This window comes from Micromys minutus, assembly GCF_963924665.1.
Source record: "Micromys minutus genome assembly, chromosome: 13".
In the NCBI taxonomy this organism is placed as follows: Eukaryota; Metazoa; Chordata; class Mammalia; order Rodentia; family Muridae; genus Micromys; species Micromys minutus.
The window spans coordinates 5,851,677-5,878,319 of NC_137982.1; the positions used below are offsets into that span (position 1 = coordinate 5,851,677).

The 26,643-nt window shown below is 49.2% G+C and overlaps 1 protein-coding gene across 3 annotated transcripts; it reads right to left on the reverse strand.

The window, feature by feature from the left end:
• Positions 1 to 15,522: 15,522 nt before the first annotated feature.
• TRUB2 (TruB pseudouridine synthase family member 2) lies at positions 15,523 to 26,527 on the reverse strand. 3 transcript variants are annotated; one of them, XM_080927196.1, is made up of 8 exons: positions 26,367 to 26,527; positions 25,353 to 25,484; positions 24,040 to 24,114; positions 22,530 to 22,591; positions 21,298 to 21,379; positions 18,518 to 18,590; positions 17,408 to 17,544; positions 15,523 to 16,816 (listed from the first exon to the last, which is right to left on the reverse strand). In XM_080927196.1, the coding sequence occupies exons 1-8, from the start codon at positions 26,473 to 26,475 to the stop codon at positions 16,473 to 16,475; spliced, it is 1,014 nt and encodes a 337-aa protein (XP_080783322.1). In that variant the 5' UTR covers positions 26,476 to 26,527; the 3' UTR covers positions 15,523 to 16,472. The 3 variants fall into 3 exon arrangements, with proteins under 3 accessions (XP_080783322.1, XP_080783323.1, XP_080783324.1); XM_080927197.1 differs by lacking the exons at positions 21,298 to 21,379; positions 22,530 to 22,591; XM_080927198.1 differs by lacking the exons at positions 24,040 to 24,114; positions 25,353 to 25,484; positions 26,367 to 26,527 and adding an exon at positions 23,204 to 23,267.
• Between the last annotated feature and the right edge of the window lie 116 nt (positions 26,528 to 26,643).

The window sequence follows — 26,643 nt, forward strand, 5'->3', positions numbered from 1 at the left end:
AGCATATACCTGTCACCTGGCACACACCTGTCACCCCAGTACACACCTGTCACCTGACACACACCTGTCACCCCAGCACACACCTGTCACCTGGCACACACCTGTCACTCCAACACCTGTCACCTGGCACATACCTGTCACCCCAGCACACACCTGTCACCTGGCACATTTGTTACCTGAGCACCCTTGGAAGAAGCACAAGCATCAACAAGTTCAAGGTCATTCTTGGCTACATAGCAAGTTCATCAGCTATGAGACCCTGTGGGAAAGGAGGAAGAAGAGGAGGAGGAATACCAGAGACAGATGTACTAGTGCACACCTTTAATCGCAGCACTTGGGAGGCAGAGGCAGGTGGATCTATGTGATGTCAGCCTGGTCTATAGAGTAAGCTCCAGGACAGCCAGGGCTACAAGACCTACATAGTGAGACATACATACATGTATGCGTGTGCTTGTGTATGTGTGTGTAAATTCAGGCTTTTTCATCATGCCCCAGTTGATGAATAACAATTAGGAGGCTTATAATTTATCAATAAATGCCTAGGCTAAGCTTGGCTTGTTTGCCGACTAGCTCATAACTCAGTTACCCCATTTAGCTCATTCTATGTCTGCCAAGTGGCCAGTCGCCGCTCCTTAGCTTCATGCAGCAATGTCCTCCAAGTCTGGATGGCGAATCTTCCCGTGCCTCTTTCCCAGAGCTCCTCCCTCTCTGCTGATGTCCTACCTTCTAACCCTGCTCCGCTCACTGGACATAAGATTTTGGTTTTGACAAATCAGAAGGTGCCTTAGGCTGGCAATGAAGAACAGAAACACATCCTCCCACAGTGAATATAAATATTATCCCAAAATACATATGTGCATATGATACACACGCACACACACACACACACACACACACACACACACACACACACACACACACACACACCACATGAAAAACAAGTACAAACCCTTACTGACCCAGAATATTATGGTTCTATAACCAGAAACAGACTTTGTGGAAGACTAGCAAGATGGCTCTGCAGGTAAGGAGGCTTGCTGCCAAGACTGACAACCGGAGTGAGCTTCCTCTCCAAATCCACAAGCTGGAGGAGAGAAAAGACTCTTGCAGGCTGACCTGGAACTAACACACTAGTGCCCATGCTCTCCCTCCCTCTCTCTCTCTCTCTCTCTCTCTCTCTCTCTCTCTCTCTCTCTCTCTCTCACACACACACACACACACACACAAATCTGAAACCCACGTGTGGTGGAACACTTCTTTAATCCTGCATTCAGGAGGCAGAGGCAGATGGATCTCTGTGAGTTTAAAACCAGCCTAGTCCACATGGCAGGCAAACTCCAGGTCAGCCAGCTGGGGCTACATAGTCACACACACACACACACACACACACACACATACACACACACATACACATGTGCACACACGTATACCTGTACATGTGCCCATGTTTTTTTTTTTTAAAAAAATGAAAACAGAGGGAAACCATGTTCCCTCCAGGATGCCTAATGTGGAGGCATCCCACAAGCTGAACTGGGGGAGTTGGTTTCCAGTGGACTTGAGAGTACAGGAATGAGTGTTTGCAGCTTCCTTTAAAGTGACAGCTGGGCCACGTTCAACATTGTGGAGAGCTGGGGGGCAAAGGAGCTGTGAGCTCACAGCAGTATTGTGAGCTCACAACTGAGCTCACAGACACACTTCAGACACAGTGACTTCAGCTAGGACAGAGATGGCTTCCTCTGAGCACGATGTTAGTACTTCCTTCGTGATTCTCATTCCCCAAGAGACGTCCACCAGACGGAGGAAACAGCGGGCCTCTGCCCGGCTGAAGGAGGCCCAAGCGAGGGCCACATCCTGCTGGAGCTGGGTTTGGGGAAAGGAGCGGAGAGAGGCAAACGAAGAGGACCTGTTAGAGATGAACAGCTTTGCAGTTGTCAAAGCTGATCCCGGCCAGGTGTTCTGGTCTGCTCAGGTGCTGGGGCTCAACCCGTCATCTCAGAGGTGGCACGTGAGGTGGGGGCAGAGGATGGGAGGACAGGAGAGACTTAAAGAATCCACAAGTCACACAGGAGTCTTTTGCTATCCTAAAGAAAGGATGGAGGGGTCTGAGACCTTGGTCTCCTCATTGGAAAAAGTCCAGTCTGTCCCAGTATTCTCAGAGACCATTCAGCCCAGGCCATTGCCCTGCAGCTAAGAACTCTGTGGTTTTAAACTGTCTCTGAGGTTAGTGGATGATTTTCTGGGCCAGCGGGATTGCTTGGTAGAAAAGGCGCTTGATGCCAACCCTGCAAATCTAATCTCCATTCACTAGACAGAACTGACACTGTGTGTGGCCAGATACTGTCACCCTGCTCTTATCTATTAGATTCAACCTCCAGGATGCTGCAAACCAAAGGGCAGCCATTGTTCTCTGCTTTGTCCAGTTGTTTCTGAATCGACAGTGCGTGGGTCTGGGAGGAGGGAAGGCAGGAAAGGAAAAGGAGAGGGGAGAATGGTTATGTGGACCATGATGAGTCTGTCCCAGGAGCAAGGCCTATATAGAATCAGGGGTAGTTAGCTCTCTGCCTCTTGGACTTGGCACTTCTACCTGCTGTGGCTGCCACAGGTCAGAGCTCCAGAGGAAACTAGTTCCTTGGGTGTTCAGGAAGGAGATCTGCAGTCCCTGCTTTGAGCCCTTCAGAATGCTACTAAGTGGCCTGAGGCCTGGGCAGGTCATGTCTGTACCCCAGTAGCTCCCAGCATGCAACTGTCCTGTCCCGGCTGCTGTACTGTCCCGCCTGCCCCATCACCTCATGTCCGTGGGGCACGTGGGCTAGGCTGCTAGAGCTGGTGTGGTGGGGTGTGCTCACCCTGGGAATCTCAGCGATCTGAGACGGTAGGAGTGGAGCTGCCCCCTCACAGCCTCACATGTTCAGACCTGCTCTGGAACATGTAACTACACCAACCAACCGAGAGGGCCGTGAATAGTCAGTCATATAAGGCAGCATATGGAGTTCTTCCTCCATGCAAAGAGAGCATCACCAGCATCCCAAACTGAACCAATAGGAAACCTTTACCTCCCCAATCCCATCCGACTTCCCAGGGTTCTTATGGGATAAGACGCACAACTGATTTCACTAAGGATCACCTGACAGTGGCTGTCTTTATGGAGCTGTAACACTTGGGGAAAGTTCTCTCTCACAAAGCATGTATCATTCGATTTTGGACCTGCCTGGCTGGCTAGGTTCCTGCTACCTGCAGAGGCTCACATCAGAGTGGCAGCAGCTCACACCCCCATTGCTGCAGCTGTTGAGGGGCCCGGGACCCCAGCTACCTGCCCAGCACAGGTTGCCCGACCCCCTTTATTCCTCTTTTTAAGAGCTGGAATGCTCTTGGCATTCCCGTCTGGACCGCAGTCCTGTGGAACCTATGCATCGTCCCATACCATGTTTTGCCCTCCTTGGCCTGGCATACAGACATGTCTGGCACACCAGAGGGAAGTGGGCAGACTTTGGACCACACATGTCCATGGCGGCGAGGAGCCTCTCTCCCACATGGTCTTCTCACCTCCCCCCACCCTTGCTCTGTTTGATGACAGGTGTCCACAGATGGCACTGCTCCTGTACTGCCATCCGCTGATGACACTATGTTTCTTGGTGTCGTTCCTTGCCCGGATACTGATCTCACTAGCGGGGCATCATCTCAGGTTTGTGCCTCTCCCTTTGCCTGCCACCCTCCTGTCTGCTTCCCAAAGGCCTCCCAAAGTTCTTTGAACTCTCTTTTCTCTTCAGATAGCTTAGTCCAGGGGCTGCTCCTGGAACCTGGCGTGGGGAGGCCAAGATGGGGAGCGCTGGGGAAGATGGGTGTTGAGATGACTTTAGCCCACTGTGTCCCTGTGTGATGGTAAGCAGAAGCTGAATAATCTTACCTTATTTCTTTCTACCCATACAGAGCCATGATGCTGGCAATTGCTCTAACCTCATGGAGGAGACCAAGTAAGTGTTCCCTACTGAGGGAGTCAGGGCAGGCCTCTGCCCATGAGCCCTGTTCCCATCTAACTACCTGCACCCCTGATCTTACGTCTCCTCCCTTAGGACTTTCTCATCAACTGAGAGTCTGCGACAACTTTCTCAACAGCTCAATGGCCTTGTGTCTGAGGTATCACAGGATTGGGGTCCAGGAAGAAGGTAGAGAGAAAAGGAAAGTTTGGTAGAAAAATGAGGCAGTAATTCTCAAGAGACTAATTCATGAGAGGCTCTTGTCATACTTGGAGAAGACTTGGATTTGGACCTCAATGGGCAATGTGACTTTATCCTGGTGTGAAAAGTCCCAGGTGACAGCTGTTGAATGGCGGGGTTGACCCACAGTGGGATCAGAGCCATGAGGAGTGGCACAAAGGGGGTGTGAGTGAGCAGGAAAGCAGATTCTGCTAGTTGTGGGGGATGGGGGGAGTAAGGCTGCAGGGATTAGACAGTGAGGGTCACAGAGCATCTCCATGTGAGGTATTGTCTCTCCTAGTCTTCATCCTACATCAACGGGGAGGGCCTCACATCTTCCAACATGAAGAACCCCGAAGGCCTGGACCATAAAATATAGGAGACTCTGTCTCAAAAATGCCATGGGGGTAGGGGACATGAGATGTAGCTCAGTGGTCTCCTTCTTATCTACTGGGCACAAGACTCTGGGGTCAATTCCCAGAACCAGAACAGAGAAAGGGAAGTCATGGGATCACGAGGGTATGCCTGGGCAATACTTGACCAATCTGAGACACGTGGGGACATCCAGGTGAGAAACACTGGCATCTGTACAACAGAAAGACAGACACACAGCAATGCTGTGGACAGTCCCAACTGGAGACAGTATGAACAGAAGCCAGAGTTGAGTTGAGAAGAGAGCAGGAAGAGTGACAGGCAGGCTGGTCCATTCAGACCCTTGGTATAGGACAAGAGCCTCACCCCATCGCCTCTTAACCAGGCTTTGCTTTTTCATGGCTAGTCACCCAGGGCACTGGGAAGGAAAACATCCCCTAGATCCAGTTCTGTGTGAGAATGGCTTCCTCATGTGCCATAGCAGGTACTAGCCTCCAGGGGGCAGTGTCCACTCAGTGATGTGCCCATCAGCTGAGTAGCCTCTTTTGTGGGGCCCCTCAAGTCCCCGTCTGTGCAGGCCAGCCAGGCTTCTGGCCTCAAGCTGGATCTTTCAGATTTCTTCCCAGGAGTCTCAAGGGAGCAGTAAGGAGCCACCTGGTTGGAAAATGAGCCTGACAAACAAGCCATGTATACGATACACTGCCTCATATCTGGTGTAAACGCAACTTGAAAACGTCTGAGAGCCAGGCATGATTACACCTGTAATCCCAACTCCAGAGGCTGAGGCAAGAAAGCACTGAAGTTCAGAGCCAGTCCTGCCCTCCCTACATAGTCAGGCCCTGTCCAAAAGTAAAAATAAATCATCCCAGCGATCAGCCCATAGATCAAGGCGAGCCTGGGGAAGCTCATAGAGAACCTCTCAAGATTTAATAGTTGGCCTGGAGTTCAGCTCAAAGCCTGTATTTCCAGCATCCCTCAACAGGACTGGAAAGAGGACTTAGTGCTTAAGAAAACATGGTTCAGCTCCCAAAGCCAGTACCCACCAGCCGGTGGTAGGTAACTCCAGCTCCTCGGAACTTCTTCCCTCTTCTGCCCTCTATAGGCACTGCATTTGTGTGTACAAATCCATATGATTTTTATTAAAACGTTCTTTAAAAACGAAAATTGTGTATGTCTCATCCTGAACTTCTGACGCTTAAGAAAAAACTTGCAATATAATCTCCACGCATCCCAGACAAGCAGAAGGTTAGAAATCTCTGAATGGCCATCAAATTGCACCCCATCCAGCCTTTCTCAAGAGACAGGCACGCTTCAGTGACAGCCTGACAGGAGCCAGGCAAAGCACCCAGTGTCTCATAGTGAGGAGGAGGTGGAGTCTCTCAAGCCTGGTCCCTGGAGGCACTGTGAGGAAAGGTCCTTCAGGTAGGCAGAGGCAGAGGAGGGTGACAGTCACACACCCAAACCAGTTGCATGCTGAAGGTTTCAGGAGACAAGGGTTGAAAACTGCAATAACCAACATTTCACACAAGCCTGTGGCTCAGCCAAGCCTATGCACCTCACCTGAAGCAACTCACTGACCCTGACAGTGGAGCAAGGTCTTGTGGAGCAGTTCATTCCAGACTAAGCCAGCCGAGGTACAGAGCGTGAGGCACTTTACATCTGAAACATAGCTGTCTGACTCCAGAGCTGCCTCCCAAGCAGAGGCTAGCCTTTTAAATGGTGTGGTGTGCTGCACACTTTTAACTGCAGCACTTGGGGGCAGAGATAGGTGGGTCTTTGTGAGTTCAAGGCCAGCCTGGTCTACATAGCATATTCCATGAGAGCCAGGGCTATGTAATAAGACCCTTTATTTAGAATGGGATATCTAGAGACTAGGTTCTCATGTAGCCTGGGATGGCCTTGAACTCATCTGCCCTGTCTCCATCTCCCAAGTGCTAAAAACAAGCTCAGATGCCTAGTTCCTGTCTAAGGAAAGGGATTCATGGAGGAAGGATATACAGTTTTCTGAGTCCTTAGGTGTGAGGTCTTAGTTGTAAACCTTTGCTGTGCTTCTCAGAAGTTGTCTGCCGGCTGGAGGGACAGCTCAGCAGTTAGGAGCACTGATTGCTCTTACAGGTACTGAGTTTGATCCCCAGAATATACGTGACAACGCACAACTGCCTATAACCCCAGCTTCAGGATGTCAACATTTAGTATCTGTACAAACTCCCATACAGGCAAACCTACACACACACACACACACACACACACACACACACACACACACCACAATTTTTTGAAGATTTATTTTGATGAGTGAGTGTGTGTGTGTACATATGTGTGTGGTGTGAATGTGTGCCACATGTATATCCACAGTGATATATAAAGGCCAGAGTTGACATCAATGTCTTTGTAATGGGTTTTCCACTTTATTTTTTGAGTTAAGATCTAAGATACTGGTCAATGAGCTCTAGTGAGCCACCTGTCACCACCCTTTAGCACCTGGTGTCACAGGTGCATGCTGCTACATCTGGCTTTTACACATCACAGGTGCATACTGCCACATCTGGATTTTACATATAACAGGTGCATGCTGTCACATCTACATACGGGTACTGGGGATCTGACCCGGGCCCTGAATCGTGTATAGAAAGTACTTTACCCACCAGGCCATCTCCCTAGCTTCAGAGTTTTACATGTGCCAAGTGAATGATTTACAACTAAGGCACATTCCCAGGTTTTTTTTTTTTTAATTTTCACTTTGAGATAGCATCTTGATAAGTTGCCAAGGCTGGCCTTGAATGTGTGATCCTCCTGCCTCAGCCTCCTATAGGCCGATTCTACCAGGCTAGCTTCTGTGGGTATTCATTTGTGTGCCTAGCTATGCCTGCTGGGCACACCCGCTCTACTGCTGACTAAGCCCTCAGTTCCTTTTCATTTTAATTTTGAGACTGGGCAAGCCTTGAGTCACTGCCATCAAGATGGTCTTGAATTCATGATTCTCTTGTCTCAGCCTTCTGAGATTACATGTCCGTGGCACCAGGCAGTTTCCCTAAGTGTTAATGGCTTCTTTTCCTTCTGTTCCCCGGTGCCTGGTGAAATGGCTGCCACGCACCACAAAGTCCGGATAAATACTCCGGGGAACACACCCACCTCCACCCTGCTGGATCCCGAGAGCCAGCAGGGTATCAGCTCTCTGCCACTCAGGAGAAACCTGATCTCGCTGCTCCCACGCCACCTCACAGGCCCTGGAGTTCCTTGGCTGTGGTCCTTGCTCCACCACCACCCAACTCTGGCACCAGTGGACCTGCCCGGCTGGTTTGCCCGGGAGGATCTGGGCCTGTGCTGTCATCTTGGGGCACTTCTGACTTCTGATTTATCAGAACTTGAGAAAGTCCGTGCAGGGGGTCAGAAGTGGGACCATGTAGGGAAAAGAATCACAAACTGCTCTGTAGATTCCACAGGGCTGGGAGGCTTCAGATCAGGACCACTGACCTGACTAACCACACTGTGGCCACCCACCTGAGATGTTTGTCCCTTAGCCTCCACCACCCCACAGCATCCTCAGCCACCATCTCTCCCAGACCAGACCTTAGGCATTGCTAATGTCTGCACTCCTGTCAGCCAGCCCATTCGAGATCTGAACTTCAGCTGAGATGGTGGAAGGGGTGGGGGCTGTCAGACTAAGCAGAGGCTTCGGAAAGGGGCGCGGGGAGGGGAGTGGGATGCTCACAAGGTGGGTATGGATTTGCTTGCTCTTCTGTCTTCTGAGAATGTTTTCATCCGTAGCCCAGACGAAACTCGTAAGACTCAGATGCTGGAATTACTGCCATGGGCCATGATTCCTGAAATGATGGTTAATCTCAGTAACTTTTGGAAACAGTCCTGTGGCCTAGGGTGTTTTGCCAGAAAGATTTAACTGAGAAAGGAAAGACCTACCATAAATGTAGGCAGCTCCATTCCATTTGCTGGGGGGGGGGGTGATTCAGGACAGGAGAAAGATGAGCACAAACCGAGGGGCCAGTATGACCAGCGACCTCACACACCACTGCGCCTCCCATGCCTTGACGGCTTGCACCCTCGAGTTGTGAACAAAAACAAACTTTCAATTAAGTTTGTTTGTTTGAGGCAAGGTCTTACTGTAGATGGCCTCAAACTGAGAGTTCGTCCTACCTCAGTCCAAAGTGCTGGGTGGGGCCAAAGGTGTACACCATTGTGGCTACCTCTGGGTAGGTCACAGTGTGTGCCACTGTGGCTGCCTCTTAAGTTGCTTTTCTCTGGGGCATTTTGTCGAAGTGAGAAAAGAAACTAAACAGCCTTTAGCTTGTCTGCCTGTGGCTGAAGATGCGGCTCCGCTCAGCGTAGTCACAGAGACATCGCTGAAAGCTTCACCTCACCAGGCAGGCTGATTTCTTCATCTGTAAAAGATGCCTGTGGTGGCCACATCAAGCTGCCTTAATGACTGCACAGACGTTAGTAATTGTCAGCTCAGGGTTAAGATGGCTACACTGTGCGTTCTAAGCATTCATTTCAGGCCCTGGGGCCATGACTGTGGGATCTTAATGAGCCGACTGCCCACAGCTACAAAGAGAGGAGATGAGTAGGCTGAGACGTAAAGCTACAGGTACCCAGTTATTCCTTCACACAGTCATCTGTGCGTTCACTCGCAGGGCTTTACATTTTTAATACTGGGGAGGGGGGCACATATGTGTGTGATGTGCACATGGGTCCTGATGCCCAGAAACCAGAGGTGTCAATTCCCCCCCGGAGCTGGTGTTACAGTTCAGGGCTGTCATATGTGGGTCTTCTACAAGAGCAGAAGTGCCCTTAACCTCCAAGCCATCTCTCCTTTGTCAAATCCTGGTCCACAGAAGAGCAGTTTTCAGGGAAAGGGGACCTGGGCTTGCACAGTTAAGTTCCAGGTGATGGAAATGGACGTTAATCCAGGCCGAGGCACATTCCGCCCCAGCACTTGGGCAGAAAGACTGAGAGTTCAAGGCTAGCCTGAGCTACAGGAGACCTGTGTTGAAAAAAACAACAAAGAACATACGTGAAAGCCCACAGTTGGGACGGATGTCTATGTTGGGGGAGGTGCTCACACTAGAGGAGAAATGACCTAAAACCAGTTTATCATGTTTGCTGGTGTTTCTTTTTTCCCCCCAAGATTAAAAAAAAAAAAAAAAAAAAAAAAAAGAGTGTGTGAGTGTACACACATATATGTGCAGGTGCCCTCAGAGGCCAGAGAGGGCACTAGATCAACTTGAGCAGGAGGTACAGGTGGTTGTGAACCACTCAATCTGACAAAGTCCAACTTGGGCCCTCTGGGGAGAGCAGCCAGAGCTGTTAACCACCGAGCCATCTCTAACCCATTGCTTGTGTTCTTGAGGGCAGACTTTGTAACAGAAAGAACCAAAGTTTACTTTTCTATGGCTATTGTGTGAGTGAGCAAGCCACCACACATGTGTGTATGTATAAACATCAGGGAACTGCTGCCCTGTCTCCCTCCTACTATAGGTTCCAAGATTTGAACTCAAGTCACAGAGTTTTCCCTTAACCTGCAGAGCCACCACACTGGCCCTGGCTGTGACCGTGCTCACCTTTCATTTCAGCACATGAGAGAGGCACAGGCAGGCAGATCTGAGTCTGAGGCCAGCCTGGTCTGCACGGGAAGTCTCGATGACTTCGTGAGACCCCGTCTAGAAGTCTAGGGACTGAGGAATGGACCAGCAATTAAAGAGCTTGTTTTTAAAGTTGCAAGTGTGAAGACCAGAGTTAGGATCCCCAGAACCAAACATGGATGTGGCAGCCTGCCTCCAATTCCGGTGCTCACAAGGCAAGAGACAGAATGATCTCTGGACAAGCTGGCTAGACAGACTGTCGGGTTCAGTTGAAGTCCTGCCTCCATGGATAAAGGGACCTGGGATATATATATATAAAACGAGGCCAAAACAAACCCTGTTCTATGTACCTTGTCTATAGGATCACAGTGCAGGTGTCTATCACTATATGTAGATAGCAAACTGGCTGAGTTTGCACACCCAGGGGACTTGCTCATCTCTCTGGCCAAGATCCAGAGGTCTCTGAGATGAAGCTGTGTTCTCCTTTGGGGTACATATGTAGGAGGTATATAGGTTAAACTGAGGTTAATCACATCTTCTACTCCAGATGATGGGGTGAAGAACCAACATGATACACAAGAAGTAATCGGCACCCGCCCCCCGAACCCTTAGTTAATGACAGATAGTTACTAATAGCAGTCTCCTTGCCCGAGTGCCTACAAGCTATCCCAGACTGCTGATGACGAGATGACGGTCCAGTGCATCAGACCCTCTGAAGGAGCAGACCTCAGTCAGGCTAGCTAGCTCTGATCCGGAGCTGACATTCAGTCAAAGGCACAGAACCCAAAGCAGGTCATCAGGGCTTCTGAGTCAAGCCAAGAGCTGGCCTGGCCATCATTTATGGGAACAGCTAACACCTGCCTATCAGGTTTTAAAGGCTGTGGTGAGACTGGATTCCTGGCAATGGGGCCACTCAGCAGAGAGCTCTGCACTTCCCTGATGAATCACCTTTTGTATTTCTGGGCTCTGTCCCTCGTCTTCTGGCCTTTACTCAAAGAATTGGGTTTTGTGCCTACTGAACACTGCTACCTTCTCTGCACTCAATTTTGGCTGTCCTGGGACTTATGTATTACCAGAGCCCACAACAGTAGGCACGGACTAGCAGAGTGCATGTCTTTGAGAAGGTGACTCATCCTAGGGCAATAGTTTCTCAATAGGGAGTTGCCCAAGGAAGGAAGAGGTCAGAGCTGCACAGATAGGCCCTTTCTCAAAATGGCCCAACTCTCTCATCTAACCCTGAAGGACTCTGCAAATGAATACCCAGGCATAATGGAAAACTGCCACACATCGTTGCTAAACCAAAGAAGCAAGATGCGATATACGGCTACACAAATTAAAGATTCCATTTTGATAAAAAACAAAACAAAACTGGCCACATGCTGATGCATGACCAGGGGCTCCAGGACAGCCAGGGCTGAGGGGGCAGAGACAGGGACTTACTCAGATGGTCCTGCCTCTGCTTCCTGGAGTGCTATGTGCCATTGTCCTGGACTTCCCAACTCATGGAAAGGTTTGTGTGAATGTCCACCTTGTGTGCCTGGTGTCCAAGGTGGCTGGAACAGGGCACCGGATTTCCTGACACTGGAGTTACAGATGTTTGTAAGCTACCATGTGGGTGCTTGGAACCAAACCCAAGGTTTTTGCAAGAGCAGCACATGTTCTTGACCACTGAGCCATCCCTCTAACCCCTCATTTAAAATAAAAAAAAAAAAAAAAGATTACGTTCATGTGTGTGGTATGCGTATTTATGCCACATGTGCAGGTACCCATGGAGGCCAGAAAGCATCTGATCTCCTGGAGCTGGAGTTACGGGCAGCTGTGAGCTACCCAGCATGGGTGTTGGGAGTTGAACCCTGGTCTCAGAAGAGCAGACAGTGGCCCTAAGTGCTGAGCCATCACTTTAGACATGCACCAGGCTTTGAGACACAGGCACAGACTGGCCTTGAACTCATGGTCCTTCTGATTCAGCCTTCATCGAAGCAGCAGGGTTACAGGTGCATGTTATGAAACCCACAACTAACTCCTTATATTCTTTCCAGATACAATGGGGAGGACAGAGTTCCCGTGTGTAGGTCCGAAGTTTCCTGTGATGTGGACTTCCATCTGTGACTGATGGTGTATCCGTATCTACAGAGCACTGCGGTCAAAGTTCACAGCCTGTTTCATTTCCTTAGCTGTGTCTTGCTATCTTTGTTCTGCTCTTGAGCCTCACCCAGGAAATACTGCACTAAGCCATCATGTCTCTAGGATCCTCTCGGCTGGGACAGTTGCTTAATCTGTGCCTGCATTAGACATTGGTCAAATAACTTGCTTGCCACCTATCCACTGGAGCCTCTCCTTTATCTGATGATAAGACAGAGGTCGTGGGTCATTGGAAGGATTGCAGAAGGGGCTGGCGTTGCCACATGTTATCAGCCTGACTTACATTATTAGCTTGTCTGGCTGACTACCTGGCAGATCATTAACAGCACAGAAACAAGAGGTGGAGGGAAGCCCCAATTCTGTATTTCTGTCATTGTTCTGGCTCTAAAGTCATCACTTAGAAGACAGTATATACAACTCACATCTGTTGGACCACAGCGCCTGACACCTGATTTTGTCTGCCTTCAGCAACCTCACACTATGGTCAAAGTCATTATTCCCATTCCAGGGAGAGAGAAATCGAGTGTCTGAGTTCACCTAGCCAGGGGCCTGCTAAGGACCTACTGCTTAGAGCTGCAAGTTGCCCGGGAGGCCACCGTGGAAGGGCAACATGGGATGCTAGTCAGGGCCAGTTTCCACAGTGAATGTGCTTCTCTTGAGGGTGAAGGGATGTGGGGATGGTCTCCTTTCAGACACAGGAGCTCATGGCTAAGCACAGTCGCTCACATCACCCAGCACCCAGGAGTGGGAGGCAGGAGGACTGCTTGAAGCCAGACTGAGCTGAGCTACAATTGTAACACTGCCTCAAGAAATAGAGGGAGACACAGCTGGTGAAAGTTGCATGATGACCTTAGTCAGACCCCAGTCCCATGTTTAAGAAGCAGAAAAGGCTGCACTTGTAAGCCCCGCTAGGGTTTCTGGGGCTTTGTGGCTACCCAGTTGGGCTGAATTGGTAATTCCAGGTTTGGTGACAGTTTCTGTCTCAAAAGGCAAAGTAGGGAGCATTAGAAGGAGACAATGTGACCTCTGGCATTTAAAATCATGTAGTTTTCCCCCAAAATAAAGAGTATTCTAACCTCACTGTATAACTGAAGATAACCTTGAACTCCTGACCATCCAGCAGCTGGCTTTAAGTGCGTGCACAGGTTTGCATGATCAAGACTGGCTTTCTCCAAATACAAGCCACTTTTCTAAATATAACACCAGTCAGAGAAAGCCAGAAAGTATCTACATGTGGGGACAAAGTACCTACTGCATAGAGAAATGAAATTGGTGAAAGAAACTTTTTAAAAATTCCCTAGGAGGTAGGGAGAGGGGTCACTAACATTAAGGATATTTGAAAAACCACATAAGAAACTCATTTTATACATTTACTAAAACATAATTAAGCCGATGTAGTAGCTACACCTTCAACCTAGGACTCTGGAGACAGGCAGTCAGATTGCTGTGAGCTCAAGGTCAGCATGATCTACAAAGTGGGGTCCAAGACAGAGAAATTGTCTTGAAAACAAATAAATGTATATTCATATGTACATATATGTATATATAAATCTTTTTAAAGAGGGCTTAAATGGAGGCACACTACACAACATATATATGTATATATAATACATATATTTTAACATATATACATATTTATACTTAAATATATATTTTATTATATATATATTTGTGTATATAATCTTTTTTTTTAAAGAGGGCTAGAATGGAGGTACACTACAGAGGCTGCAGCTCTGCCCCAGAAGCCATAGGTTACTAAAATGATCCTGTCAACAAAGGGATACCTCCCTTTGTCTGGATGGTTCCCCAGATCCCTCAAACAATACAAGCTAATGCTACTGCTCTTGGTTAACCGATAAAACATGATGACAGACCATGTTGGCACTGGATGGTGCTGTGCAGGTTACTCAGGGAGAAAAGCCCACTAAGAGCATGTGAACCCTCAAGCCACAACATAAGTCTGCCCTGGCAAGATACATGTCTATTAGTGCCACAGTGGCATCAATATTAATTAGGGAGGTAACCATTCCCTGTTCAGATTTAGGGCTTACTCCACAGGAGGAACTCATGCCTGGTACTGCATACCTGGCCAAGAACCTATAGCTGAGGGGGTTCTAGGAGAGAAGCAACTACTTACTCACAGGCCCTGTAAATAGCCATCTTTACACAAATAGGTGAGGACAGCTCTCAGGCCTCATAAAACCTCATGGCTGTCCATTCATGGCAGAAAGCAGTTAACAAGAGAGTCACGGACGGTCATGGTGCAGAGTAAGTGACTGGAGTAACCACACCTAAATGAGACAACTGCATCATACCATCTCTGTCACGGCTTGGGGCACGTCACAGACCAGGGGCAGGGGACACTACTGAAAGAATGTCTTCTGGGCATGACAGTCTCATAGCAGCTTATAACCAAGCCAGTCAACTTTCCAGCAATGGATGGTGTTGAGAGTTGGTCTGTTATGCGTTGTAATGCTAAATACTGGCCCCCAAGGTCGCCTCAGGGAAGCGAAGATGCTCCCATGCACAAGTGATGCTACGTAACCTTGTCCCCCAAGTTATCCCTGACTGGTCAATAAAGATGCCTATAACCTGCAGCTGGGCAGAAAAGAGGAAGGTGGGGCTTGGGGTCTGAGGGATAGACCATGAAGAGAGATCAGAGAGGAAGACAACATATCCCTTACTCAATAAGAGACAGTAAAAACTGGCCAAGAGGGGTGACCAGCTGGGAGTAAGAGTGGCCCAGGCAGAACATGGTAGGTCATATCTCTGGGTTATTGGTGGGGCAGTAGACAAAATAACCAGAGGCTTTTTGCAGCAGTAAAAGTTGTGTCTTTTATCTGGAAACTAAATAATCTAAGGCAGGTTGGAAACTCCCAATTAATAATTATTTACCACACAAAGGGGCTCATGGGACCCCACCACCTTGAGGCCCTATTGGTAACTGACAGGCTGCTGGTGGAGGGGTAAGCTGTGGATGGCCCCACATACATGCACATGCCCAACACTAATTGGCCTGAGGGACTTATACAGAGAGCAAACTTGAGGCTGAGAGGGGACATGATTGGGATGGGATAGAGGAGTTGGAGGGGTAATTAAAACACTGTATGATTTTATCAAAGGATGAAAACATTGTGTTTTATAAACCTGTTGTGTCTTCTCAAAACCACTCCGTCCACCAGCACCACATAAAGAACACAATCCTCTGCTTTCCGGATAGTTTTTATTCTGTAGACAAACAATTACCAGCCTGCAACTGTTTACAGCCAGGGGGCTGGATAGTTACCGCTGCCTCATCACAGGGCAGCAATTCAATTAAATTCTGGAGAACTGGGTCAGAGGTTAAGATCTTCAGGAGGAGCAGTGGTCCATTCCCAGCATCTCCAGCGGTGGCTCACAACTGCCTCTTAAGCCCAGCCACTGGGCTTTTACATCCTTTTCTAGCCCCCATGATGTACTGGGTGCATACACACAACATGCATCCAAATACTCACACACATAAGAATGAAACCTTTTAAAAATAATTCTGGGCTTTTTATATTGTCTCCGAGACAAGATTTCCTGTAGCCTCGAACTAATGTGGCCAAAGATGACCTTGAACTCCTGAGCCTCCAGTTTCCACCACCCAGGCAATGAGTACAGGTTTGCACCATGACTGGCAAAGTTAAATGCAGAGACACTCTACAAAGTACTCCGGGAGACTAGTTCAGGCTAACTCAGAGCCATCCTCTTGCCTCAGCTGAGTAGCAGAGATCACAGATGTGGGGCACCACCGTGAACAGTGAACATGCTTTTTTCCAGCGTAAAAACAGATTCAGATCACCAGTCATGTGAATCTAAGTAATCGCCGGTGGTCAAGGAGTGCTGAGGTGGCATTTCCCGTCATTTTCAGTGTGAAAAGCTGAACACTGGAAGTAGCCCAGGCTGGCCTTAAACTCCTGATTTTCCTCTCTCCGAAGGGCCGAGATTACAGGCCTGAGACATGCCTATGGATTTTCTTTCTTTTTTTGAGTCAAGGTTTCACCGAATAACCCTAGGCTGGCCTTGAACTGTTAAGATTCTAACCTGGACCTCCCACTCACCTCCGCAGTCAGTCTGTGTGTCATAAAGAAGGCTCCCTCCTCCTGTACTTTTTGTCTCACTCTCTGCAGTGACCAGTTCTGACTTGTCAAGAGCCTGCCTGGCCTTTCACTGCCCTGCAGTTTTCCAACTCCACAGCAGAGCCTGGGCCCTTGTAGCCCCAAGGTTGCCCAGCACTGGGGAGTAGCTGGTGGCCCAACTTTAGGCTCCAGTTCTTTTTCAGTTCCGCTGCCACCCGGGGAGCTGCCGCCTGGATAGCATCCTGGATGTTGTGTGGGTCCCACTGGGTTCTCAGGAGGGCGTCATCCAGCCGGAAGACGCCATCCCGAGTACGCCGCACTTGCACACAGACTGCGGTGGTCTTCAGCTCCAGGCCGATCTCATGCACCAGCTTCCTCAGCTGCTGCTGTGTCTCGTGCACACACTGCACCTCTGTGGGACACAGACACGGACAGACATGACCATCGAGAACAACTGCAGGGACCAAGCTGATCTGGATTCACGTCCTTTGGACTCTTCTCCACAAGCAGCATTCTTCGTGAGATGCTTTTTAGCCTAGCTGTAGGGCTGAGAGCATGGCAGTAGTGCAGACTGCAGGCCCCCCTGCACCTGCTGGGTCAGCCCCAGCTCTGCCCATCCCTCCACCCCAGGCTGTAAACAGGCTGGCCTTCTGGCAACACTGCTTACACATCTGTCTACTGAAGCAGCGGGAGTGAACGCATCCAGGGAAGAGGCTGGGGCAGAGCTGGGTGAGATTCAGGAAGTGAGAGTCATGTCTGAGGGGCCTACAACTATGTGGAACTACTCTGGACCTGAGCTGCCAGACCCAGCCAGCCTCTGCTGCTTAAGGGCTGACTTCACATGCTTTGGGAAGAGACAGGAGACAGGGCAGCCTTTGTGCTGCTCCTATGGCTTAGGCTGAGCCTGGACCTGGTGGAAAGAAGCCACTCAGGGCTGGGCACGCTGGTTTGGACATGCCACATGTGACTCCATCACATCACTCCAGCTTCCTGGGTGACTTACCCAAAAGAAACTCAGGAGGTGCAAAGTGCAGGCAGCGGATGCCACAGATGAGCATTGGGGACTTGTTCATGGGCCGGATCACACCTTGCACAGCCCTCTCATAGGCCTCCTGGGACTTCAGGTCCAGGTTGGAGTACCTGGGATTCAAGAGGGCCAGAGGAGGAGACCGGTGTGGGGCACCTGCTCCACCAAAAGAGGGGGTGTCTTTATTGTTCTCCCCATTCCCACCCGCCACCCCCACTCTCCATCCACCTTCAGAGTAGCCTTCCTCTCAGCCAAAGGCATCCTTTGTCAATCCCTGGCCCCGTCTGTCACGGGCTGAGCAATCCCCACCACACCCTGTGCACTGTGCTCCACCCTCAGACACCTTACCTAAGAAGTACAACCCTTAGGGACCTCAATGCCACCCAATTCCAGGGCCACCCACACAAATGCTCCAGGCTCCAGGGCCCAGTGTCATCCTGGTCCCTTCTCTCCTGTGCTCCCTCCCTCCTCTCTAAAGTCTCCCTCTATTCTGCCGCTGCTTTCCCTGCTGTCTTCAGGCTTGGAGCCACAAGCACGAGGCACTGTCCTCATAGCCTGTCTCTTTCATGCCTGGCTTTCCTCACAGGGTCCCCAGTGAGACCACAGTGCTACTTCAGAACTCTCCTCATCCCCACTGCCCTGGGCAACCTTAGCTGTTTCCCTCTGCTCCAGTCCCAGCCCTCCCCACCTCAAGCCCTGATCCTTGGCTTCTAAACACAACTGGCCATTTCAGGCCTGGCAAGCCCACTGCACAGGGCCTGGCTCCTGCTAATCCTTTGAGCTGTCAGTTGGGCCAATCCCGTGATCTCAGCAGGCTCTGCCCCTGTTCTGCCCCGTCTCTGCCTGGAACACTTTGCTCAGGTACATGTCTGTCTCACAGATGGCTAGTTATTTTCCTGGGAGACACAGGGCAGATGCCTGGGAGTCAGGAGTCCTGAGCAGTCTGGCAGAGGGCTATGGGGCAAGCTCTCAGCCCCTCCCACCCCTAGTCCTATACCCTGGGTTTTGGACCTCCCCCCCACCCCCACCCCCCCGTAAGCCTCTTGCAGGGTTCTGCAGGGAAGAGGAGCTGTTGGATCTACTTACATCACCAGAGCTTTTTGGTGGGAGCCTTGGATCATAGCCAGGATCCGGTCCAGCCGCTCTCTGGTCACATGGTCTGGAAGAGGCATGGGGGAAGGTGAGTGTCAGTCTACAGGTAACCAGAGGACAGACCACAGACACTGGCCAGAGCATCCAGTGTGAGGTTTTTATTTATAGGAGGGGGGGCTATTCATAGTCCTTTGTAGTGCATGCCTGTAACCCCGAGAGCTGAAGGCAGCTGGAGAATGAGTTGGAGGCCAGCCTCGGCTATACTATAAAATTTAATAATAAAAATAAGTAATCAATGAATAATACATATTAATATATTTTATTAATAAATGTATTAATAAAAACATTAAAAGTTGACAATTGTAGAGGTGTACCCCTTTAATCCCAGCACTCAGGAGCACAGGCAGATCTCTATGAGTCAGAGGGTAGCCTGGTCTTCAGAGTGAATTTAGGCCAGCCAGAGCTACAGAGAAAGCTAATGCTGTCTCAAAAGGTAAAAAGGAAACTTGATGAAGGGGCTGGAGAGATGGCCCAGTGGCTGAGAGCACTGCTGCTCTTACAGAGTATCTGGATTCTGTCCCCAGAACCCACATAGTGGCTCACAACCATTTGCACCTCCAGTTCCAGGGCATCCAATGCCTCTGACCAGTCTCCTGCATGCACAGGGTGCACACACACACACACACACACACACACACACACACACACATTTTTAAGTTGATAAAAACTGAACTCTTTCCCTCGGCTTGATTCACACTGTCTGAGGAGCTCCCTCCACCACACTAGTGACCACAGGAGGCAGCTCCTGCAGAAGCAGGTGCCCAAAGGAGGAGCAGCTCTGGCTTCAGGCCCCACTGAGGGACTGCACACCTAAGCCTGGGACTTTCACAAACTCTCAGGAAGCCGAGGCCTTGAGGGGCACACAATAACTTGTAAGCAGTGCCAGCATTTGGGAACAACACAGGGCTGAAGCCTAGTCGGCTGCTGTCTCCAGCTTTCTGACTGCACTGAACCCACCGTGCTACCTAGAATCCACCTGCCACTGTCTTCCCACCCTCTGACAGGCCCAACCCAGTGCTTTCTCTTTTAGGAAGCCCTCCCAGATCTCCTAGCCTCCTCCTCTTCCAGGAAGCTCTCCCTAACCCCAGTTCTCCCAGCTTCTTTCGGTCACTTTGCATTGGGGTCTTTCCCACCACCTGGTATACTTTGACTTTTACTCTGCTCTTTAGTCATGTAACTGGTATATCAAGAGTCGGAGCATTTTTAGTGGTAGGATAAACGGAAGGCCCTGAGTTTGGTTCTGAGCACAGACTAAGACAAGAACAGCAGCAACAATGAAAAGTATGACTCTCCTTTAACAAGCTGTCACACCCCTTCTCGCCATGATGGCGCCGAAAGCGAAGGAGGCTCCTGCCCCTCCCAAAGCTGAAGCCAAAGCTAAGCAGGCAGTGCTGAAAAGTGTCCACAGCCACAAAAAGATTTGAGCATCACTCACTTTCCCGAGGCCCAAGACACTGCAGCTCCAGAGGCAGCCAAAATATCCTCAAGAGAGTGCACCAGGAGAAACAAGCTGGACCACTATACTACCATCAAATTCCCTCTGACCACTGAGTCAGCCATGACGAAAATAGAGGACAACACGCTTGTGTTCACTGTGGATGTCAAGGCCAACAAGTACCAGATCAAACAGGCCGTGAAGAAACTATGACATTAATACAGCCAAAGTCAATACCCTGATAAGGCCTGACGGAGAGAAGGCGAGTGTTCGCTTGGCTCCTGACTATGATGCTCTGGATGCTGCCAACATGATTGGGATCATCTGGGCTGGAGAGATGGCTCAGTGGTTAGAGCACTGACTGCTCTTCCAGAGGTCCTGAGTTCAATTCACAGCAACCACATGGTGGCTCACAACCATCTGTAATGGGATCTGATACCTCTTCTAGTGTGTCTGAAGATAGCTACAGTGCACTTATAAATAAAGTAAATAATTTTTAAAAAAGAAAAAGGATTGGGATCATCTAAACTGAGTCCAGATGGCTACTTCTAAATATACACCTTTTTTTTTACCATAAAAAATAAGTTGTTGTACTGGGCAGTGGTGGCACACATCTTTAATCCCAGAGCTCAGGAGCAGAGGCAGGTGGATCTCTAGTTTGAGTCCAGCCTGGTCTACAGAATGAGTTCCAGAACAGTCAGAGCTACACAGAGAAACCCTGTCCTAAAAAAGCAAGAAATGTTGTTATTTATTATTATTATTTTAGGTTTTTTGAGACAAAGTCTCACTATGTAGTCCTGGCTATCCTATAATTCACTATGTAGACCACGCTAGCCTGGAACACAGAGGTCTTCTTGCCTTTCTACCTTCTGAGTGCTGGGATTAAAGGCATGCGCCACTACACCTGGCTCACACCTACACTAATAAGCCTGGACAGATCCTTGAGTCTGTACCAAGTGTGTGGCCACAGGATGAACCTTCCGGTCTTTCTCTCCCGAGATAATGAAAAGATAGATCTTAAGCAAATATTCATAGCTGGTTTCCGGTCTGAGTGCATCTGGGGTGGAGAAGCTTTCCTAGGGGTGGGAACATTTGAACCAGGAAAGGAAGCAGGTAAGGGGTATTCTGGGAGACAGGTAGTAAGGGCAAAGCTCTCCAACCTGAGCTGAAACCAAATAGGCACTGCTGAGACCTGGAAAGGTCAGGAAGAGAATCAAGGAGACAGGAGATAAAGAGAGGCTGAGGCAGCCGCCTCTCCTGCACCGCCTCTGGCTCTCACCGTATGTTGTCTTCTCTATCAACCGCCCATCTTCACAGAAGTTGTCCGTAGCTTTGCCCAGGAGGCCACGTACTGTGTAATCCTGTAGGGACAGGGACAGGGCAGGGGAGCCCCCATTCTAAGCTCTGATGCTGAGGAAGTGCCAGCTTGATTCTGGGTGGGATCTCAGAGCTCCACACACAGCATGCCTGTTGCTCCCTGCCCAGAGGGAGGAAGTGCGCTCTGCTCTGGAGCCTGGGGCAGCTCTCTGGGCTCTGTTCCTATGACCTAGGCTCGGCACCAGCACAAGTCTCCACCCACCCAGCCAGACCAACCAATGTTACCCCACACATGTCCTGGGGCTGTTTTAGTACCCAAGTCAAGGCATTGCTGGATGCCCTCAGGAACCCCCCTTCCTCCAACTCTGTATAAATGGCCACCTCTTCCCTGGGGTGGAGAGAAATAGCAGTGGCACTGACGTTGATTTGGCCTGTACTATGTGGCAGGGGCTGAGCCAAGGCTTCATATGAAGTCACTTTAACCCTCATTTCTTCATTCCCATCATAGACATAAGGAAAATGAGGCACAAAGATAAGATGTTCATCGACTCGACAAGAACATGTGAGCTGTGGCTGGCAGACTGGTAGAAGATAGTTTTTTTTCCCAATGCTGGCTATGGAGAGCCTTGTGTATAATGAGCAAGTGTCTCACCACAGACCCGACTGGGATTGTAAACTGGAAACTTTTGGTCCTGAATTCTGTGCTGTTCAAGAGTGAAGATGTAGTTACCTAAAGTGTCCCCTCAGCAGATTTCACAATACCACAGTCTAGGCCCCACCTGGTCTGGAGGAGTCCTGGGGACCGGACAGTAATACCCACAACTTTCTTGCAGTGAGAACAGAACACTGCTGGGCTTGGATTGTGGTGTGGGACAGATCCAAGCCCAAATTTTAGCTCCTAAGGCTTTGAAGAATTTGTGACCCTGGCTAGGCATGGTCTTAAGCCTCACTCTACTCAACTGTAAAATGGGAGAGCAGCTAAGTGGAGTGGGGCTTTCATAAGGGGATCTACACACAGCTTTTGGTGGTGGTCAGAATAGAATAGTGTGATGGGTAATACCATATCGCTAGTCTTTGCTACCTACAGCAAGCAGAAAAAAATGCTTGCTAGTGGCCTTGGTCTTCCCTATCCATGACTTCTGGGAAAGGACCAAGGGATAATCAGGCTGTACCTGTATCTTTAGACCACCATACCTTGGTGAGGTGAGCATCATACATGTCAGTGAGGAGACTGCATCCGTGTCCCACGGCAAGCACTGAAAGGCAACCAGACGCTCTCTCACACCTGAGTCCTTTACCCTGGGAACTACTCTTGCCACACCCTGCCACCAAAACACTTTCCCTCTCCTTGCAGGGAGACAGGAACAAGAAGAGCTCCAGCATCAAGGGAGGGAGCCATCGTCAACACTGGTCTCCAGGACTCACATAAGGATGGCATCTGACTCATGATAGGAAATGAGCCTGAGGAAGCTCCCAGAGGGTCCTGGAACAGCCCAAAAGCAAGAGACCATTGTCCCAGCTCTACCAAACTGCAATTACAATTGGGGTTGGAGGGGAGGCTAAAGTTTGAAAACCTTGAGTTTCAGGTCAGCCTTGAAAGTAGTCAGACTTTGTCTCATATTAACACATAAATATAAAAAATAAAACAAATCAGCTGGGCAGTGGTGGTGCACCCCTTTAATCCCAGCACTTGGAAGGCAGAGGCAGGCGGATCTCTGAGTTTGAAGCCAGCCTGGCCTATGGATTCAGTTTCAGGACACCCAGAGCTGCACAGAAAAACCCTGTCACACACACACAAAAAAAAAAAAAAAAACACCAAAAACCAAAACCAAAACAAAACAAGAAGTCCAAGTCTAGGTGGCACATACAGTCAGATGGAGGAGGTCAAGATCTCAAGGTCACTTAGGTTGGAAGCCAGCCTCAGTTCAGATCCTGTCTCAGAAACAAAAGCAAGAATCTAGGTTTTCTGACTCTTAACTTTTAACAACTTTGGCCCTCACGCTCTCAAAGAGTAAAACAGATAAAAATGCTTAGGCCTGTGCATATCACAGACTTGGAGAGGCAAGGAACAGAAAGCTAAAGGTACAAAGAAAGGACCCAAAAATGGAGGCCTGTCTATTCACTGATCTGTTTATCCCTTGGTCTAAAGAAATGAATGGCTTTCCATTCACTGTTAGAGAGAGAAACAGGGAGGGGCATGAGATCATGTCTGATGCCTGTACCTCAAGAAAAAAGACAAGGGAACCAAGACTGTGGAGGCTGGACAATGGGCTGCCGTTTGACCCGGAGACCACAGAAGGTTTGTGACTTAGAGCTTTGTATCCAGCTCTGATAATAAGCAGACCACAGCCAGAGGAGACAGAGCCACATACTTGCTACACCCTAACTTGACGGTAGCTCCACTAGGACCATGGACATTTACTTGCCAGACCTTAGCTCCAGTTTTACTCTCTTCACTGATAACATTACATAGCATCTATCATGGGTATGGGGAACAAATGTTCATAAAGGCCTTGAATCACGTGTCATGCAGGAACCCCTATACGGAGGTGGGACCTTCCCAGCTGATGAAAATCGGAGACTCACTGAAGAGGGGAATAGTAAGAGAGATGGGTCAGATAAGCTATGGGCTGGATTCCAGATCACTTCCTGATCCTTCTCTAAGTCCACAGCACCACATCCCCAGACTGAGCACATAACTCACCAAGCACACCAGAAGCCTGGACATCCAAGCGATGTCCTACACCAATCTTCAGGCTGGTGAAGGCTGGACCACGTACTGGAAAGAAAAAGCCAGTTCATTCCTTCAACTGATGAGCCTTGGGGATGGCTTTCCAATGAGGCCCTCATTCCTAGGACATCTCAAATATAATAGGCTGGATTTCCAGCCTTCTCCTCCATGGAAGCCAGGACCACTCTTTCCCTAGTTCCCTGGTCCAGAGAAAGGGCAATGCATTACTCTTCCTCCTCTGCCTATCACTGTTTTCCCCATGAGAGGCTTTGAGATCAGGGACTACACTGGGGATTAAGATTATAGGCTTCTCTGCACAGCATCTGTTGATAGAAAACCTGGCCATTCTACCCCTGAGTCTGTGAGCTCCCTAAGTTGGGCCTAGGTCTGTCTGTCTACAATACGGACCTATGGCCTCAGATTCAGCTTCTTGACCATGAAAAGAGTGAGTACAGTCTAACGTGCCCCAGCACTTGGGAGGCATATGCAAAAGGATCTGAATCTGAACTTCAAGGTCATATTCAACGATACAGTGAGTTCAAGACCAGCCTGGAGTACAGGAGGCTGTGTCTCAAAACACAAAAGCAAGGGCTGCTGAGGTGGCTCAGTGGGTAAAGGTACTTGCTACTAAGCCTGATGACCTGTTTGATGACTGAGAGAAGTGACTCTCAGAAGATGCCCTCTGACTACCCCACCTATGCCTTGGTGTGCCTACATGGGCCACATATGTACAAATAATACATTTTTTTAAAAAAAGAGATCTACCTCCCAGAACTGTGGTGAGGAGAAAGCTAACATGATGTCTAGTACAGAACAGGTATTAGTTAATAAAACAGGTCTACCGGAAGTTCTGTTTTCCCCCAAGAGCCCTAGAATAGTTAAGACTTGGCAAAGTATAGATCCCAGATCAAATTATCAAGTCTACTTTGTTCTGAGACTGGGTCTTACTATGTTGCCCAGAGACTTCTAAGTTTAAATGATCCTTTCAGACTCCCCTAGAAGTCACAGGCTGTCCTATACCGGCGTTTATAACTGCTCTGAACAGTTGTTTTGCACTCCAGTCTTAACTGAAATATGAGGAGACTCTGTCCTTTTTATGCTAATGATGCTTTACACTACAACCTTAGAGCTCTGCAGGGCCAAGGAAACCACGTGGCCTGCAGGCCTAAGCTGCTTAAATCTTCCCTCTCTAGGGGGAAGCTTGACAATCCCTGGGCTAGAAATCAAACTCAGGCCAGGGATTTCCTATGACATCACAGCAAGAATCCTGCCAGATTCTGCCTTACCAAGTCTGTGGGTGGTGAGGGAGGGCACACTGGTGGCTGTGAGCGTCAACTTCTTCTCTTTGCTGCCTTCCACAGGGCCCAGCAAGAAGCGAACATGCTGTTCAGGAGCAGGAGGCTGTTGTGCATTGAGACCTAAACACCAAAGAACACATTATCAGTACTTTCCCAACACTCAGGAGAAGGAATAGAGAGATGATAGCATAGAAGATGGAGTTGTGCATTGTAGAAAACTGACTTTGAGTCCTTCAGAAGCCAGGATGGTGGCACACATCATTAATCCCAGCACTGGGGAGGCAAAGGCAGGAAATCTCTGAATTCAAGGCCTGACTGGTCTACAGAGTGAGTTCCAGGACAGCCAGAGCTATCTAGAGAAACCACTCTAGAAAAACAAAACAACAAAACAAAACAAAATTTCTGAGTTGGAAATGTTGTGTTTGCATGTACAAAAGTGCAATGTACAATGTAGTTCATGGGGTGTTTGAATATGAAAGATGCCCTGGGTTCCATCCCCAGTACCCTAACAGAGGTGGTGGTACACTAAGCCCTTGGGTAATGATGGCAGGAGAGTCAGGAGTTCAAGGTTATCTTCAGTTTACATAGCAAATTTGAGGCTACAGGAGGTTTTTTGATTATTTTGGGGGGATTGTTGAGGTTCGGTGTGGTCGTTAATGACTGTGATCCCAGCATTTCGCAGGTGGAGACCTAAGAGTCAGAATTCTCAAGGCCTCACTGATTCCAAGGTCGGATTAATCACAAGAGACCCTGTCTCAAAAAGCCAAGAAAAAAAAAAAATAGTTCGAGTTCTAACTCTAGTAATAGAAATCGTGAGGAAATCAACACTATAGAATGCATTTCTCTAACGGAAAATAGCGGAGAGTAGGGAGTAACGAAATGTGTACAAGGGAAAAAAAAAACAAAAACACACGAGCTGCAACTAGGCAAACGAAACACGTGACCTAATTCTGCATCTGAAGGAACTAAGGCAGAGCCGTGGGTCTGCATCGGAGTACTCACCTTTAAGCAGTTGCAGCTCCACGGTCTCACGTAGGTGCAGCCATTTCAGCCCCGGGGGTTTATAGACAGCGAAGAGCCCCTGCAGTCGAGCTAGGCCAGAAGAACCCATGGCTGGAACTCCGCAGTATTAACTACATCATGCAGAAGCGGGGATGCAGACGGAAGTTCCGCGTGGTCCTTTCCGAAATGTGGTCCCTATTGTAGGCAGCCACTTCGGTTCCTCGGCCGGAAGAGGTTCGTTTCTTATTGTCTTCCGGGGGGAAACATAAGAAGAAGA